This window comes from Nannobrachium achirus (assembly GCF_963921795.1).
Source record: "Nannobrachium achirus genome assembly, chromosome: 16".
NCBI lineage: Eukaryota > Metazoa > Chordata > Actinopteri > Myctophiformes > Myctophidae > Nannobrachium > Nannobrachium achirus.
Window position 1 is genome coordinate 35,328,519 of NC_137823.1, and position 18,916 is coordinate 35,347,434.

The 18,916-nt window shown below is 44.6% G+C and overlaps 1 protein-coding gene across 1 annotated transcript in view; it reads right to left on the reverse strand.

Annotated features, from left to right (window-relative positions):
- Positions 1-18,916, reverse strand: part of klhl29 (kelch like family member 29) — a 373,908-nt gene that overhangs the window by 187,117 nt on the left and 167,875 nt on the right. The window contains exon 4 of the mRNA XM_080745146.1: positions 4,106-4,253. Coding sequence (XP_080601272.1) covers positions 4,106-4,253 — 148 coding nt within the window. The remainder of the gene's footprint in view (positions 1-4,105; positions 4,254-18,916) is intronic.

Below are 18,916 nucleotides of genomic sequence, written 5' to 3' on the forward strand. Positions count from 1 at the left end.
ACAGGTCAGTGACATCTCACTTTCCCCTCACACATCCTCACGAAGACAGGGGGTGTCGGGTGGGGGGGGGTGGGGGGGGTAGGGCGGGCGGGGGAGACGGGTGGAAGTGTGGAGGGGTGAAGGGATGGAGAGTGCAGGGGTGAAGGGATAGAGAGAGCAGGGGTGTCGGACCAAATTCTGGGCCCTGGGTACGAGGATTCACTGCGGGCCACCGCACAATTATTTTGTGCTTTAACTATTGAAAAATAGCAGATATAAAAGCTCATGTAGATCTGCTATTTTTGAAAAATCGTGAACATTTGTGCAATTCTTTGAATATCTCAAATCCTTCTAAGGTTTTTCTTTTAAAAACCTATGTTTCTACACTATGTCAGTGGTGCTCAAACATTTTCATGTGAAGGACCCCAAAAATGATATGTATTTGGCCATGGACCCCCATCTCAAAATATTTAGTTCCAGGGACCCCCCCCCCCCCCCCAGAAGCTAAATTTGAGTTTCAAATGTTCACTTATAATACATAAATACATATATTCAAAGATTTGCACACATTTTCACGACTTTTCAAAAATAGCAGATCTACAAGCTCGCAGCACGGCACTGTGAACTTGTATATCTGCTATTTTTCAATAGCTAAAGTATAAAATAATTAAGGCCCCCTCCACCTTGGGCCCTGGTAACTCAGTCCTACCCCCCCCCCCCCCCTTGTGACGCCCCTGATAGAGAGAGCAGGGGTGAGACAAGCGAATGAAGCCTTGTTCCCTCAGACACAATACTAAGAGCCTGAGAACTTCATGGCCCATTCATCCTGCGTCCTCCCCCCAGCCTCACACAGCAGGGTCCCACGGCCACGCACCAGGGGACACACAGCAGACGTCTGCCAGGAGCCCTCCAACTCGGGTGGCTGAGCACCGCACACAATGGCACAGCTCCCTGTTCTCCCCCTGTCACTGCACTCCCCCACCGCAGGCATCGCGGATGGTTTCGGCTGAGAAACCGCTCTGCTACGCTACAGTACGTGAACTAAACTGAACTGATCAGCCTGTTTAATAATTAATCCGTGCTATAATTAAATCTTTATTGAAAGTGTGCAAGTTACACTGAGGAGGTAATTAGCCCCGATTAAACCACCCGGGCTCTAGAAGGAGTGTGGTAGCATAGCTCAAGTCACCTGGACAGGTTTTCCTGTGCGACTGTTACATGTCATGTACTTATGCATGCACTGGTGTCGGGTTATTGTCTTTCCTTGCTGTCTTTATTGATGCCCTCAACACTGGTCCAGTCCTGATTGGCCCATTCGTCCAAGAGTCTTGCTCAATCACACACTGCCTCATCACCTTCCCTGATTGGCCCATGCATCCATGCATCTTGCCCAATCATATTCTGCCTCATCACCTTCCCTGATTGGCCCATACATCCATGCATCTTGCCCAATCATATTCTGCCTCATCACCTTCGCTGATTGGTCCATTCACCGTATACATGTGTGCCCAATCATATTCTGCCTCATCACCTTCCCTGATTGGATTGGTCCATGCATCCAGGAATCATGCCAAATTATACTCTGCCTCATCACCTTCCCTGATTGGACCATGCATCCACGTACTGTATGACTGGCCTATCATATTCTAGCTCATCACCTCCCCTGAGTCATGTCATCCAATCCGTGGCACCCACCTCCTGTTTAAAGCCCGGTCTGTCTACCTGCAATCCCCCATTCATTGTTAAACTGACTCCTGGTCACACAGTGTACAAATGTAACCAAACAGACCCATAAGGTTCTCTCAGAGTCAAATGAACACTGAATACTTTTTGTACTGTGTAATAGCGAGACCTGTCTTTGTGTTTAAGCCTAACTCAGACATAACCATAAACAATCCCAATACGCCTATTTTTAGGCATGTCACTATGACTCAGACATGAACCATAAACAAACCCAATATGCCAATATACAGGCATATATGAGAGATCTGGTTGTCCAGAGGCGCAGATCTGACCGCTATGCCCATACAGGGTATGGCAATATACTAATGACATCAGAGATCTCCATATATGGGCATAAAAGGGACATGGACTAACAGATACAGAAATGCTCTGTCTTTGTTTTGCTAATTACAGTACTTTGATTTGACACCATCAGTCCATGTCCCTCCTCTGTCTTACATGTGCCCCATTTGGGGCAAATATGTGCATACTGTATACAGGTCTATTTGGCACCAGTACACTTTTCAATATTATAAAACACCATTCACTGAATGTCTGTGGGCTTATTTAGCAAATTCTTTATCTGGATGGTGTTATTGTCCTTTAACCCTAAACCACCACCTGGGACGACCACCATCCTGCAGCAAATCACTGGGTTGCGCTGTCAATGTGCCCCAGCCAGAGGTTCCAAGCTCTGTGCCATCATAATTCCTAAATGAGACATTTGAGATGAGCAAAAGGCAGAGGCCAGCCCAGAAATGGAGGGGAGATTGACTGCTCCAGGGCAGAGTCATCTTGGGAGAGTTTATTACAACTGCAGCGAAAAACAGTGCTGGCTTACAGAGCCAGAGTCTTAACCAGAGCTATTTAGAAGTACATTTAGAAGTAAATGAAAATATGTAATGTTTTAATTTTCGGCTATGCCCAAAATAGGGACGCCGGGTTGAAAGTGGTTAGCATGTTACTGTCAGTCTGCGTGGCCCGACATGGCGCGTCACTCTGCTCCCGATAGGTTCGCTAAACTGGCATGGATAGAAATAATAAGGTCGACATCCAAATTAGACCTAGCCAAGGTCACTTGGAGGACTACTCATGAAATAGATTTAGCCTAGCTTAGTGGCACAATAAAATAGAACTGATTAAGACTGGGTCGAAACGTCTGCACTGGTGGCACTCATGGGCACCTAACATTTTATATGGAGATAAATTAATTAATATTTGAGTGGGTGAGTGCCATTAATTAATAATGAGTGTGGATTCTTATCCTGGTGATTTGATGACCATAAAATAACACACAAACATGCGCACGCACGCACGCACGCACGCATGCACACACACACACACACACACACACACACACACACACACACACACACACACACACACACACACACACACACACACACACACACACACACACACACACACACACACACACACACACACACACACACACACACACACACGGTGATAAAGATAAGAACTGAACCTGAGACAAATTGTTTTACCTCTCCTAAAGTCACATTGATGGAGCATTTTCTATACTCATGCAAGCACTATGCATATATAAGTCAGTGTATGTAAAGATGGTGTTTGTATATGTACATTATGCATGTGCATGCTTACAGTATGTATAGTATGTATGTGCATTAATAAGTAGGGCACTGGCAGCCAACATGCTTCATTAGCATGGCTGCTAGCTGCCTCAGAGCCAATGGGGCGATGTGTGAAGTTGTGTGCGTTTCTGCATCCATACAGTATGCACGCACGCACGCACACACACACACACACACACACACACACACACACACACACACACACACACACACACACACACACACACACACACACACACACACACACACACACACACACACACACACACACACACACACACACACACACACACACACACACACACACACACACAATGTCCTTGCATGCACTTGCTCCTCCTACACCTTTGCTTGCACACATATGGTATGTCAGGTATAATAGTAGGCCAGTTCAAACGTGTGTGTGTGTGTGTGTGTGTGTGTGTGTGTGTGTGCATGCGCGCGTGTGCGCATACATGTGTTGTGTGTGTCTGAATATATTCTGGGTATGAGTACAAGTGTGTGTGCTTGTGTGTGTGTGTGTGTGTGTGTGTGTGTGCCCGTGGGTGCCCGTGGTGTGTGTGTGTGTGTGTGTGTGTGTGTGTGTGTGTGTGTGTGTGTGTGTGTGTGTGTGTGTGTGTGTGTGCCCGCATGTGTGTGTGTGTGTGTGTGTGTGTGTACCCGCATGTTAGCCTGTGTGTGCCTGTGTGTGCCCGTGTGTGTGTGTGCCTGTGTGTGTGTGTGTGTGTGCCCGTGTGTGTGTGTCGGTGGGTGCCCGTGTGTGGGTGCCCATGTGTGTGTGTGTGTACCAGTGGGCTCGCTCTCTCTGTGCTGTTTGGCAGGGGGCTCGTCTGTGTCCCAGGGCGTAAGCTGGTTGATGGGCGTCTGTCCCCACCGCACCCCTGGAGCCAGCAGCAGTCCTGGGGCCTGGTTCTCTCCAGGAGACAGACCCGATATCTGTGGGAGGAAAAACAACAACCACTGCTTAGCAACATCCTTCTAGAAAAAAACACCACAACCAAAACAGTAACAAGGACTACGGCCCAAGGTGGCGGGTTGGCCTTGAAGGACAGAGGACCAGTGGTGGAAAAAGTACTCACATTATAAAAAAGTATCAATACTGCAAGTGAAGTCCGGAATAATTCAAAATATACTTGAGTAAAGTATGAAAGTGTTCAAGGCATCAAAATGTACTTAAAGCACCAAAAGTAAAAGTACAAAATGTCTGACAATAGCCGATCTACAATCTTGTAGATCGGCTATTTTCAAATAGCCTAGGTATAAAACAGGGCTAAAGTAATGTATGTTTTGTAATATTGTAATTTATAGCTGAAAAGTAACTAGTAGCTAAAGTTTTCAAATAAATGTAGTGGAGTAAACGTACAAAATGTACTTAGTTACTTTATACCACTGCAGAGGACGACCAGTGACACAGGTAAGGTTGTAGGATCAATCTCAGCTGTAAACTGGTGACTGGAGGGTGAATCGTTCTAAATGTATCTGTATTCTGCACCCACCAACCGTGGTGCCCTTTGGCCAAGATGCTCCGGCCTCTGATGCAATGCATACTGCAGGTACAGTACTGTATGTTTACCAACTGTTTATTGGTTGGCATAGGCAAAAAGACACATTGCAATTACTACATCATGTTAATGACCTTGAGTTTTGTTGGTATGTAAAATAAATTAAAAAAATCAAACCTCGGTTCGAAGTGGAGCGGTGAATTTGAGCAGCTGTACCCTATGTGAGTGAGTGAGTGAGTGTAAACTGTGCCTGTGAGTGAGTGGTGAGTGTGCCTGGCCTGCACAAAACAGCGCCCCTCCTTTAACTAGTGTTTTGTGTGTGGCCACTCAAGGTATTGCCAGGCTACGGACATGGCCAGCCAGCCACCCACCCAGCCAGCCACCCACATACCCACGGACATACCTGTTCATTGGGAGCGCTTTCACCGCTCCAAAAAATACAGAACGATTGCTTTAAGAACAGAGAAAGGAAACACGGCTGCAGAGAACACAACCAGGTCAATAGATAACAATTGTCTCCTGCGCCGTGACCTTTACGTGATATGCGATGTAGTGCATTTAAATAGCATCCGCCTGTTCACCAAGGTGTCTGAATGAATTGTCGCTGCATGCAGCGTAATTTTTTTTCTCTTTCCACTTTTTAAGAGAACATTAATAATACCATTATTAAAGTGTTGAATGGAAGACGTCTTTGTGTGCGCACACAGTATTTCTGGTGTACTGTATCAAGCTATTGACTCCCCTCCTTGATTTTATCGCCAGGAATGTGAGTGGTCCTTGTGTTGCTTCTATTATTACACTCAAATGTTATGACATTTATAAAACCTTGGATCGAAAAGACGTGAGCTAAGCTGACAGCAAATGCAATAATGTGAGATTCAGCCAATAGATCCTTGGTGAGACAGTATCAGTATTGTACCACCACAAAGGTGCAGACTGTTCTGCAACTTTAAAACCCAGGCGGTCAGGGGTGTCACAAGGGGGGGAGAGTGGGACTGAGTTACTAGGGCTGAAGGTGGAGGGGCCTTAATTATTTTATACTTTAGCTATTGAAAAATAGCAGATATACAAGCTCACTGTGAGCTTGTAGATCTGCTATTTTTGAAAAGTCGATAAAATGTATGCAAATCTTTGAATATACGTATTTATTTATTTTTTCATTTGTAACTCAAATTTTGCTTCTGGGGCGTCCCTGGAACGAAATATTTGATTGTGGTCCGTGGCCAAATACATATAATTTTGGGGGTCCTTCACATGAAAAAGTTTGAGAACCACTGACATCTAAGTTTTTCAAAAAACCTTAGAAGGATTTGAAATATTCAAAGACTTGCACAAATGTTCACGATTTTTCAAAAATAGCAGATCTACAAGCTCGTCTGCTATTTTTCAATAGTTAAAGCACAAAATAATGCGTAATAATAATGTGTTCCCAGTCTAAATGGGTTAAAACCCCTCCCCCCATGAAGAACATTCATGAGGGGCCCGCAGTGACTCCTGGTACCCAGGGCCCAGAATTTGGTGTGACACCCCTGCAGGTGGTCACCATGAGTGATTGATTGAGCCTGATTGATATAATAGGCAGTGAGTGATTGCAGATTACAGAGTACACACAATGGGAGCAGGAAGGAAAACACGAAATTCACCACAATTCAGCAGCATCACAACAGACTCTCCTTCAACAGAAACCACCTTTTCAACTGCTCCCCTTTTCATTTGTATTTTTGTAAACATTGACGATAATTTGATTCCTAGAGTGGGCTACATCCATTCCAGATCTAGATGCGCTCTGTGCAGTCTTTGAATGTCTTTGTTATACGGACATGGCCCTCACGCCTTTTTGCCTGTAAATAGCCATTATTTACTGTTATTGACAAATCCACCACAAAATAAGGAGAGGATTGAAACAGCTTCTTTGCAGGCAGGTGGAGAAGGGCAAAGACAAGAGATAAGAAAAAAGAAATACCGTTCCATTAAAATAGAAAATAAAAACTCACAATAGCAAAGAGTGAGTGTAAATCCAACTCCACAAAACACAAAACTTAAAGTTTCTTAAACCAAGTCAATTGAACCCAGAAAGACATCCATTTTCTCCCTCCTCTGGTACGGGGCGTGAGAAACGTTATCAGGCCAGCCCAGACTGATGAAAACACAGGGTCAATCACCATTGGACCCCACAGCAATATGCTCTCCTCCTCCCTTTCTCCAGTGAGGACACTTGGCCTAAGAACCGGCGCCAGAAAAGGGCAGAGCGGATGAGGCTCCACCCTTTGCTGGCTCACCCCCAGCCTGCCCTCTGAGTTAATGGAAAAGACCTGGTCGACCCGCCTCTTTCTGCATCCCCTAAACCCCTCAGATGCTTCCATCCATCCCACCATCCCTCAATTTCATTATCCTCTCTGACCTGCCCAAGCCCACTTCATCATGCATTCCATCGACAGAGCCCAGCCACCGCTCCTGAGGAGATGTTGCGGCGACCAACGCTCAACAACACAACATATCCCCCAAACCCAACACAAACGCTGTGGTTCAATGAAATATGTGCAGCTTTAACATATAGAGAAAGAGACTGCACAAGAGCAGAAAGCCCGCAACACTCCAAGTTAAACAAAGTCTTGACAACGCTGAAGAAGACCGACCAGGTCGAAACACGTACGTTGTTCTCTGTCCAGAGGTGTAAATAAATCATGTGAAAAGGATTTTCTTGTGTGCTGGCGACTTCTTCTTTGCCTCAGCTTTAACATATCCCATCTATCCCCATCTGGGGTAAAAAAAATGCCCCCCCTTCCCCACCACAGCTTTAAGGTGGCTTTATCACAGCGTTGCAGGTATTGACACTGCAACTGAGCACAATATCAATGACGAGTGTCGCAGAAAGAAATATACATCCCAATGGAAAGTTATCTTTTTAGAGTGCGAGAGAGAGAGAGAGAGAGAGATGGGAGGGGGGGGCACACTGAGCAGAGAATGTGTGAAGGAGTGAGAGGGGGCTGCAATGTTTAGGGGATGGAGGAAGAAATTGACAGACCAGAGCTTTACGTCCAGCACAAGCTATCTACTTCAGACAAGAGAATAAAATGGTTTAGGGGGGGAAAGCCCCCCCCCCCCCTCCCCCCTCCCTCACCCCCACCAACCAACACCCCTGGACGCTCAATACCTCAGAGAGCTCCGGAGGCTTAAGTTGGGAGGTACAGTTTTGGACCGCTTTTTTTCCCGATGCGTACTGCAACCGTTTCCCTGCAACTTAATGAGCGCTCTGCCACCGACCACCACTGCGTTTCTTCCCCACCTCACTCCACCTCTCCACAGCCAATTCCTCATTACCGTCCCGTGCTTGCTCCTTAGCCCTGTGCCTGGCTACATAATACCCTCCCATAAATACAATTCAAAATAACTGAAAATAAAACCCCAGGAGGGAAACCCTCGTCTCTGCTAAAATGCCAATGCATCAGTAGTAGGGTTTTACTGCACCAAGGCGGGGACATAAAAAAAAAAACAAGAGGATGCTTTCCATTTTCATTCATTGCCATCACAATGACAGCCTATCAGCCAAGCCCGGGAACAATCCTGACTTAAAACAATGATCAAGGTTAGATAGGGAAAACACATACACGCCAAACACACATGCACGCACGCATGCACGCACAATTCTACGCACACTCACGAACAGGCGGCACACATGCACAACATGTTTATTAAGATGGCAGCCTTTTGCTACTGCAGGCACTGGCAGGCATACAGTAGATGTTCCAGTACAGCACAGTACTACTGTAAGGTGCTGCTGGAGCAGCCATATTCCTGCATGCCATCTTCTCATACTTTTACTTTCTCTCCCCACCCAACCCCCCATTGCCCACTCCCCATCACCCCCACCCGCCCATTATCGCCAGCCAGCAGATGGTTTCCTCTGACTCGACAAAAATCACACTGGAGGAGGAGGAGGTGATGGAAGAAGAGGAGGAGGGGAGCCAGAACATTTATTTTTTTGGAGGGTGCCAAGTCGCTATGCACTGCAGTGCCAGCTGGTTTAAACAGAGCAGTTTTCAATGGAAAGCCTGCCGATGTACAGTGTCACAAAACCACACATCAACGCACACAATGCCCACACACCACCGGTGGCATGAATGCATCTACACGCATAATAACACAGCCATAGTACAGTACGTGTACTCCTCGTACACGTGCTCTTGCACACTCAGAAATACATGCATTTTGAAATTGCATTCATGCGGCCCATACCATATATGACTTTTGACATACTGTATATCGCACATTCTGTGCACAAAATACCAATGCACTCCACATAATAGAGCGGATATATATTTAATATAACGACTGCACATATTCATCCATGAATGAATTCAATCAAGTCAAACATGCAGGCACGCACACACACACACACACACACACACACACACACACACACACACACACACACACACACACACACACACACACACACACACACACACACACACACACACACACACACACACACACACACACACACACACACACACACACACACACACACACACACACACACAGAGGACAGAACATAAGGTCAGGCTGCACAGCAGAAGCCTAAAGCTGCACTTAATCATGCTTAGAAATGGCTGGCATTCTGCGCAACTGCATACAATTCACCATCTCCCTGTCTTTCTGCATCATAATAAAGGCCTATTATTGCCTGAGGCGCAAAAAGAAAGTGTGGAAAAACACTGAGAAGGAAGGGGAAGGGGACATGAAGGGGGCAGACTGTGGACCAGAATCAGCAGAACGCATCATAAATCTATAGCCTGTCTGGTGGGTTTCAGAATGAAGGCCATTAGGTTGTTTCTAAAATGGAGAACGGGCTCGGTGCTTTGTCTGGCCATGCAAGTAAATAGACTGCTGCATGCAAAATCAACACCAGCGCTGACCACCGGGGATATCCATTTGCACTGACCCAGACACACAAATGTCTTGTTCTTCATGAATAGTGTGCCGTGATATGCCGTGCAGAAATAAGGCATCTCACAATGGTCACCCATCTCCCTCTCTGAAATGATGTGAGGTTTCACAGCAGACGCACACACGCACACGCACACGCACACACACACACACACACAGAGGATAAAAAGGTCCCCATCTATTTTCCAGCCTGCAGAATAGGAAGGGTGCGGTCACCACCTCGGCACAGAATGCGGGAGATGAAATCAAGACACATCAGGTCTGATCGAATGCTCGTCTGCCTCCAAATGGGCGGCAGAGACAGTTGCGATCATACCGCCTGTCATATCAGCTATTCTCCATGACATGGCCAAGGCTGACAGCTGTCGCCGTGCGGACTCCGCTGTCGACCAATAGCAAGGCAGCAAATGTTGTGCCTGGCGAAGCCCAAAGCTACCCGGCCGCCATCTGCCACGCGTCTACACGGTGTGTGGGCGGGGGGCGGGGGTTACCTGTCGCATGGTTATCAGGAGCACCGTGTTCTGATTTCTTTGAGATGACTCCCGTCTTCCACATGGAAACAAACAGCAACAACAAGTGATTTGCTTTTGCATTGCGGTGGAGCGAGTCCCTGCGTGTGTGCGTGTGTGTGGGTCGTTGTGTGTCACTATTTCGAGGATCAAATAATTTAATGGCAATGACAGTTAATAACAGCATTATTAATATGGCCATCTCAGGTAAAAGTGGACCATCGTTAAATGCCAGCATTGCAGCTGACATATATGAAACTTGAAGTACAAAACCAGTGTCCAGTTGTGAGACAAGCTTTAGATTCTGCACAGAAATCAGAAACACGTGCAGATAGATAGATGGATAGATAGGAGTATGTCTAAGAGAGGGTGCCTTGGGAGCAACAACGTCATAGCACACACTGACTGATCAAATCAACAAACCACTGGCTGGGAGATTTAATAACGGGTCCTGGCAAAATGAGAAAGGTATAGAGAATGAACGAGAGAAATGAAGATAGAAAGAGAGACAATTGGGGGCAGATGAGGGCCTGATACAGGTTAAATAGGTTCAATGGACAGACACGCTCTCACTCTCTCTCTCGCACACACTTACCTACCCTCTCTCTATCTATCACATACTGTATACCGTACACACAAACACCCTCACCCACACACAGGGTCAGCCACAATGCCACTGTGAAAAGATAATCTGGTGAAATGTCATTAAGAGAGCTGGCGGACACAATGAGACAGCATTGTGTGAGGTACAGCTACAGCAGTTCATTATGTTCTGCCTCTTAAGGCTCAATGTTCCAACAACAGCAGCACAAAGCTCTTTACAGAGGAGAGCCACAGGCGTGTTTTCACTGCCCCTACCGAAGCCGCCTATCCACTGGCACGGCAATCGAACGAGGCTGTTAATGCCGGTTAAAATCGTCCTCTGATATGTTTATCAATTAAACCTCAGAAGCCAAACGGATGCACCGGACACGATGCCGGGATTCCCAGCAGCGTGACGCGCACAGCTCCCATTATGGTTCAATTTAAAATGCGTCCAAGAAACCGCACCTCGGCAATCAGCGAGCCATCTCTCCTGGGGGAGACGCCTGTACACAAATTCAATCCTAATCAAAATTTCAATAACAACAGCGGTCGCCATGCCTGGCTATAATGCGTGCACGGCAAGAATAATATCACATTGTAATTCCACACCATGAACGAATCATAAGGAACAGTATGCGCGGGCAAGGAAATGAAATTCTACCCCGGCAGAATGGCTTTTTCTTCCCTGTGGCCAAGCTTGGACAGACACAGAGTTTGGCTGAAATGTGGAAGGAGCTAATGCCTTTTTCTTTCCTCATAGGGAAGAGAGAGAAAGAGAGAGAGAGAGTTGGAGAAAGAATGGCAGCGAGGGGAGGTGGGAGAGATTGAGAGGCAGCCAGAGACAGAGCCATCCATCATACAGCCTTGTATCATTTCCTTTGACACATCATTTTCAGCTTTTTCACAAAATAAAAAAAGAAAATAGAAAAACATAAAAAAATAGAAAAGAGCCAATTCCCTTCTCCTCTACCACTGACCAACAGTACACGAATTTACGAAAAACAACAACCTCCGAACTCTCCCTTCCACTCGCTTTTTCCATTTCGAAAATGTTATTCACTTACTGTATACGGCTGCCTTCTCTCCATGAGAGCGTGCTGACACTTAAATGTGAGGTGAATTTGTTCTGGACTCCCATCATGGAGAAGGTGAATGGCTGAGTCGGTGCATGGGGCTGCTGTGTCCAATCTATTAGACTGGAGCATAGCAGAGCATCTCACGGGTAAACAAAGGGAGCTACTTTGCCATTTTTGGCAGCCATCTTAAAATGCAGCGGCGTTCCAACATGGCGAGCATTATGATACCACGGGTAGGGACGGTAATCAGCAGGACCACTGGAGAGGGATATACCATAAGAAGAAATCGAGGTAATATTTCTATTTAAGATGTTCGGGGATTACATTTATCAAATGCAAACTGATAGAGCAAGCATGCGTGTCCAGGGCTTTGTAATATGTATACAACGTGTTTGTTTCAGTGTGCATACCTGCATGCATTCTGCATGTGGCATTTGAGCATACTGTACAGTAAATCAAAAAACTGTATGGCCAAATGACACATTTATGAACCAATTATTAACTGAAATAATGTGCTGCAGCGCATAGCGGTGAATACCTGACAAGTTGATAGGCACAACTTGCATTCAAGTTTTGACAACCAGGCAGAATTCTTCCCTTTGCCTTGCCTTTTCTCTTCACAGTGATCAAAGGGAAACCAAGTCAAAGTGATGTGTTCTAAGGCAATGGGAATTCTCGTCTGTATGTTGATAGAAATGAAACATCACACAATATGCATCCATACCAGAACATTGACTGTTCTAAATCAGTCCTGCATCCCATGTTGGGATGTGGTCACCCAGGATTTGACCATTTACATATAAACTGTACGTGACTGTTTGACCCTTGTTCTTTGTTAAACCCTATTCTAACATTCAGGGAAAACAGCAGATCTATTCTACAAGCTCACAACGCGCCTCTCGAAATCAACGCTACATCCTCGCCATGAGAGGTTCAAGCAGGTGAAGCTGACTAACTGGGCTCTGGTAACACTGTTTACATTAATTTACATAAACATTGACTCACAACTTGTGTCGCATGAGTTTTTTTGAACTGCTATTTTCAGTGAAGATATTTAGTGTGGAGCTAAAACTGCAGGGGCCTAGTACAGAGCCCTGGGGACTCTGTTCAGCTAAGTGTAGTTTTTAAGTGGCTAAAGGGATATTTCACTTCTGGGGTAATTTTAACGTCTAGTCAGGCTTTTGTGTGCACTCCAGAGTTTTTAAGTTGCCTGGGTCAATATTTAGATATTTGATATTCATTTTATCAGACACACCCCCCTCCAACATAAACCCATTGTAACTTCAAACTCCATTTTAACCATGTTACAGTAGTTAGACTCATTGAAAACAAACAATCCCTGGCTGGTTCTGATGATTGATATTGTCCTTCTAATGAGTGAGGGGGCCTTGTTTTTTCAATAACTTTTTTTTAATGTGTTTTTTATTTATTTTTGTTTAATGAAAGTTTAAAGAAATAATGCAAACCTCTTTAAGAGTATATTGTACTTTATAAATCATAAAAACAATTAACTCCTCTACATTAGGTGCTGTCTCTTGAACCTGATGTCAATAGACGCTGATTAACAATAAAAACTGAAGAAAAGAAGAAAAGAAGAAATTAAGAAAAAGAAAACGGCAGTTCGGCAGTCCAAGTATCTATAAACTGGCTTGTCTCCAAAACAAAAAAACGAATTGGAAAGCGAAGGAGCACGAGCACCTTCCCGGAGTGTTAACGCCAAACCTCATCAGGAAGCAGACCAGATGGACCAAACACAATGGAGACACAACCAATAAGAAAAAACAAAGAGAGAGAAAACGGCTGGTGGGGGCTATAGGCTGGCGCTGCACCACAGAGGGACTACGAATACAGACTCCATAATTCCCAGCCCCGGGCCAAACGACTGAAGGGGAACGGGCTTCACTTCCACTGAAATTCCGGCTAAGACGGTCCGACAGCCGAGCAAGCTACCGGCTCAGTGCACGCGTTCCGGAAAACAGGAGCGTGACTGTTGGGGCGCGGCCGACAGGCTCCAGTGAGGAGGCAGGGCCCGGAAACCCCCCGTCTAATATCCCATGAGTGCTCCGAGGTTGCAGTGCATGCCCTCCAACACTAACTCAAACCCCCTCCTCCTCGCTCTTGTTGTCTTTTCTCTCTTAGATAAGTGGCCGGTGTTGTACTGGACAACAGGGGCCGGGGCTGAGAGAGCACTCCTCTGGACATGATTTATCCGAACGCAAAGGGGAGAAGCGACCACGACACCCCGCGGCTGCTGCTGCTTCCCAGTGAGATTGACTGTTTGATTGGACACAGGAGCTGTGGAGACTTCCCGGTGTCACGGTAACACCTCCCCAGTGGAGTGTGTCAGTGGACACGCTGCCCTTCATCGTCCCCGGCCAGGGGACAATGAGAGACAGAGGTCCACAGGGTCCTGACCTTGGCTGATGCGAGGCCGGCGTTTAGGGAACGAAAAGTGTCCACTCCCTGTCACAGCAGCAGCCACTGGGACACAGTGATGACTGTGTGGGGCTCGTCTGTGGTTAAGACTGAGACTGTGTGTGTGTGTGTGTGTGTGTGTGTGTGTGTGTGTGTGTGTGTGTGTGTGTGTGTGTGTGTGTGTGTGTATATTGAATTAACGCTAACTGGGTATATAGCCATTTAGAGCTATAATAAATTGAGTTCATATTGATATTGTGATATGAAAGAAAACAATATCTGTCTTGGCAATAACGTAATAGGAATTTAGCAAATTCATTTTAGAAAATGCACAGTCAGTTAGTGAAAGACTGACATTTCCTGTCATATAATGCCTATCATACACACAGAAAAAGGTCTGCTGCATGGAATCAGGTCACCAGTTTCATATTGCCATATTATACTATAATTGAATTGTGGCTAATGAAAATATTAAGTAGTTAAAACTATACTGAACCTCTTTTGGGGATACACTATGGTTAACCTAATATGTTGTGGATAATATTGTGAAAACTTCATTCAGGGAAGGAATTGTAACTTAAGGGCCACTTCACCTCTTTGACAACCCTATCTTATTTTATTGTTGTTTGGGACACGATCAACACAATCCTGGGTTATTTTTTGTGTTCAAGCTGTGTTTTTAGATATTTTAGTATTTCAGCATGACTAGTGATGCATTTTGCATCATCAGTGATGCGTTTTGCATCATATGATGCAAAACGCATCACTAGTACATGCACCAGTACATGCTGAAATACTAAAATATCTAAAAAAACAGATTGGTGCAAGGCGCATACCAAATACTAGGCTATAATGCCTGCTGGCGTCGCCGGTTCGATTCGCGATCACGACGACCTTTGCCACATGTCATTCCCCATCTCTCTCCCTGTTTCCTGTCAATCTACTATCCTATCAAATAAAGGCATGAAAAGCCCAAAAACAAATCTTTAAAAAAAAAAAAAAAAGATCGTGGTGTCCCAGAGGTGAAGTGGCCCTTTAAGTACCGGTATACTACAAAATATTGAAAATAGCCTATCTACAAGCTCACAATGTGTTGCATGGCACAATGTGAGCAATGAATTGTTCAATTCTGATATTATCAAACATAAATATCAAACGTATCAGGGAGACAGTATATATTTCCTAAAAGGAAAGGCATTTTATCCAACATCTTTCTCTATAGTGCTTTGCAATACACTTGGCCAGTAACCCTGGGGATGGCAGGGATCGAAACGCTAAGCCTTACGATTCCCAAGCCGCAGCTCTACCTCCTGAGCTACTGCCACTACTGTATTTAATTCAGTCAGACCAGAAGCAGAGGTAATACAAATATATCCACAAGCTACTGAACTAAAAATAGACACAACATCACTCTATCACTAAAACCTTCAGCAGCAGTATTATAATAATATTGACTTTTCATCAAAACACAGCTCTAACAAGTCCTTGTGTTGACTAACTGACAGATACAGATTGTCACAATATTAATACATTTGCCCTACTGTCTAAAATTGAAAGTCCAGAGATTAGTTTTTTGGTGGGAGAAAAAGAAAACAAAAAAATTGATCAAAAGCAATTTATTCTGAGAGAAACATTGTATTGAATAACAAAAAGTATGCTATAAGCAAACAAAGAAACAGCAAGCAAGCAGGAAAAGCTCCAAGCGCCCCAATCAGTCACATCTGTGCCCTCTTTTCATCCTGGTTTTATTGACTCTCTCTGCCAATCAACGGGGCAACAAGGCTCAAAATAACATTATTTCACTTCGTACAAAGAACACTCCTGGTAACATAGGATAGGATCCCATCACTCTGGTACCTTCTCTTTCTAACACACAGTATGTAGGGCTGTAACTATAATACATTACTTTCTTAGCAATTATTCTATTGATGTGTGTGTCAGGTGGAAACCTCATATGTCCAAAACTGTTACTTTTCAGGATAAGAAATAGCAACTTGTAGATCTGCTATTTTTGACACTGTAGTATGTAGAACGTTAAAATATGGAAATACGTAAGAGGTTTCTGCCCGACAACAACGATACAATTATGTTGTGCTGCAGCTGGTCAAGTTGCTATGCCATGTAGTCAGACATGAGTGGAAACTCTAAGATGAGAAGATAAACTTGTTTTGATCCCATTTAATTCAGGCGTCAAAACGTGTCATAGCACTGACAGCAGCAAGGAGAGACGGGTAAGACAGGTTAGAGACAAAAGAAAACTAATTAGAAATGTTTATATACAGACACACTTCTACAATTATCTACATGGGGAATGAATAATCCGTTAAAACTTAGAGAAGGCATATACTGTATGTAAGCCCAAATAAATCAAAACACGTCTTTTACCCGGTTTTACTTAACTCAATTTTGGATTCAAGATTCAAGAAGAGGGCCTATCTGCCACTCACTCATACAATAATTTAAAACTACTAGCCCTTACCCGTTCAAAGATATGAGCTCCGAAATGATGTGCAGTGTGTGGGTTATGGGGTGTGCACTGTGCACACAGTATATGAGGGATGGAAAGTAACTTTAACTGGTGCTTGCATGATAATATGTAGGAGCATCAATGTAAGAAATACCCGTTTCGTTTAATGGCTATAGAGATACTGTGTACCGATCTGCATGATTTTTGGACAACATCTGTAACAGGGCCAGACAACCGCCCACCCGCCTACACACACACACACACACACACACACACACACACACACACACACACACACACACACACACACACACACACACACACACACACACACACACACACACACACACACACACACACACACACACACACACACACACACACACACACACACACACACACACACACACACACGGTTAAACATGTTGCCTCATGCTAGATGCAGAATAGATATGCCTCATGCTAGATGCAGAATAGATATAGATACACCATAAAAATGCTAATATACAGCATATGATTTGTGAAAGTGACAAACGGGCTTCACAGTTATGTCAGGTGTGTTCATATGCTAATGGTGATGCGATTTCAGATCAATTGCTCCAGCCACTGAGGAGAAACGCTGTGACAGACAGACAGACACTCACTCAGACAGACAGACACTCACTCAGACAGACAGACATTCGCAAAATTATATGTTTGATGATAAAAAGGTGTTTATGTCACCATTTCAACAAGGAAAAGTCTTGCAGGGCAATTCCTACTAATGGCAATCCCCACCAGATGAAGCAGTGATTGTGATTAGAGTTCACACAGTGACCTACTTCTGTTATTCGACACACCACTTTCCCTTCATGATACATTAACAATACCAATGTTGGTCTTCCTTGGCCTTATGGCATATGTACATACCGGTATGTTCCACACATCTCACACAGATGAGAACCAACAGAGTGCAAGGCTTCTGCCATCATAGAACCCCCACGAAGTGCAGGTGGAGGACTAGAGGTTTGTAAGTAAGTCTTGCCTTATCTGGTGTTAGATTGGCATATTAGTGTGCGTGTAAATGCCCTCATTGTCAGCTAAGTATAGCAGAGCAGTCTGCATTAATCTACTGTCCGATATGCCAGTGATGTTATTGAGGGATTTACAACCGATTCAAAATGCAACAGCTAGGCTTCTAATAAAAACAAGAAAAGATCACATCACACTCCTGTTTTAGCTAAACATTGGTTTCCACATCCTCCTTGTTGTATACAAAGCAGGAAATGTCCTAGCACCCTCCTACATCTCTATAATGCCAGATCCTTTGTCCTGTTGCTGCATTTGCTAGTCCTTTATGTCTATGTATTAACTGAGGGATTACAATGTCTTCTAACAAAAGACAAGATATCACATCACACTCCTATTTTTGCTAAATAATATCTCCTCCTCTTCCTCGTACAAAGCAGACAGTGTCCTAGCTGAATCTCTATCATATTATGCCCTACTCCGTCAGCTGGGATGCTCTGCAGGCGTATTGAATATCCACACCACTTGCTCTAAATTATAAAATACCCAATCGATAGGAATTGGTGACTGAAAATCCATCTCTTTAATTTTGTCTTTGTGATAACGACCGGATCTGGCTACACAAGCTTATTATTATATGCCACAAAAGGCTGATTACAGATTATGTACTCGCCACATGGAGCACAAGAAGTGGATTGATGCATAGAGTTGGATTTTTATCAATGAATGACCAATGCCCTGGCTGTGATCTGTGTAAACTGTTTATTCATGGTCTGCAGGAGACACTGTATACACACACGAATACAAGCGCGTGCACGCACGCACACACACACACACACACACACACACACACACACACACACACACACACACACACACACACACACACACACACACACACACACACACACACACACACACACACACACACACACACACACACACACACCGTTTTCAAAGCAACTGCTAAATATAATGGTGTTAAATGATGTATTACAAATTCAGATTAACCCTGCAAGGGCAACCGGGAAAAAAAAGCCTACACCTAAAATGGCACAACAACCTCAAGTCAACTTGAGGTTAAGTC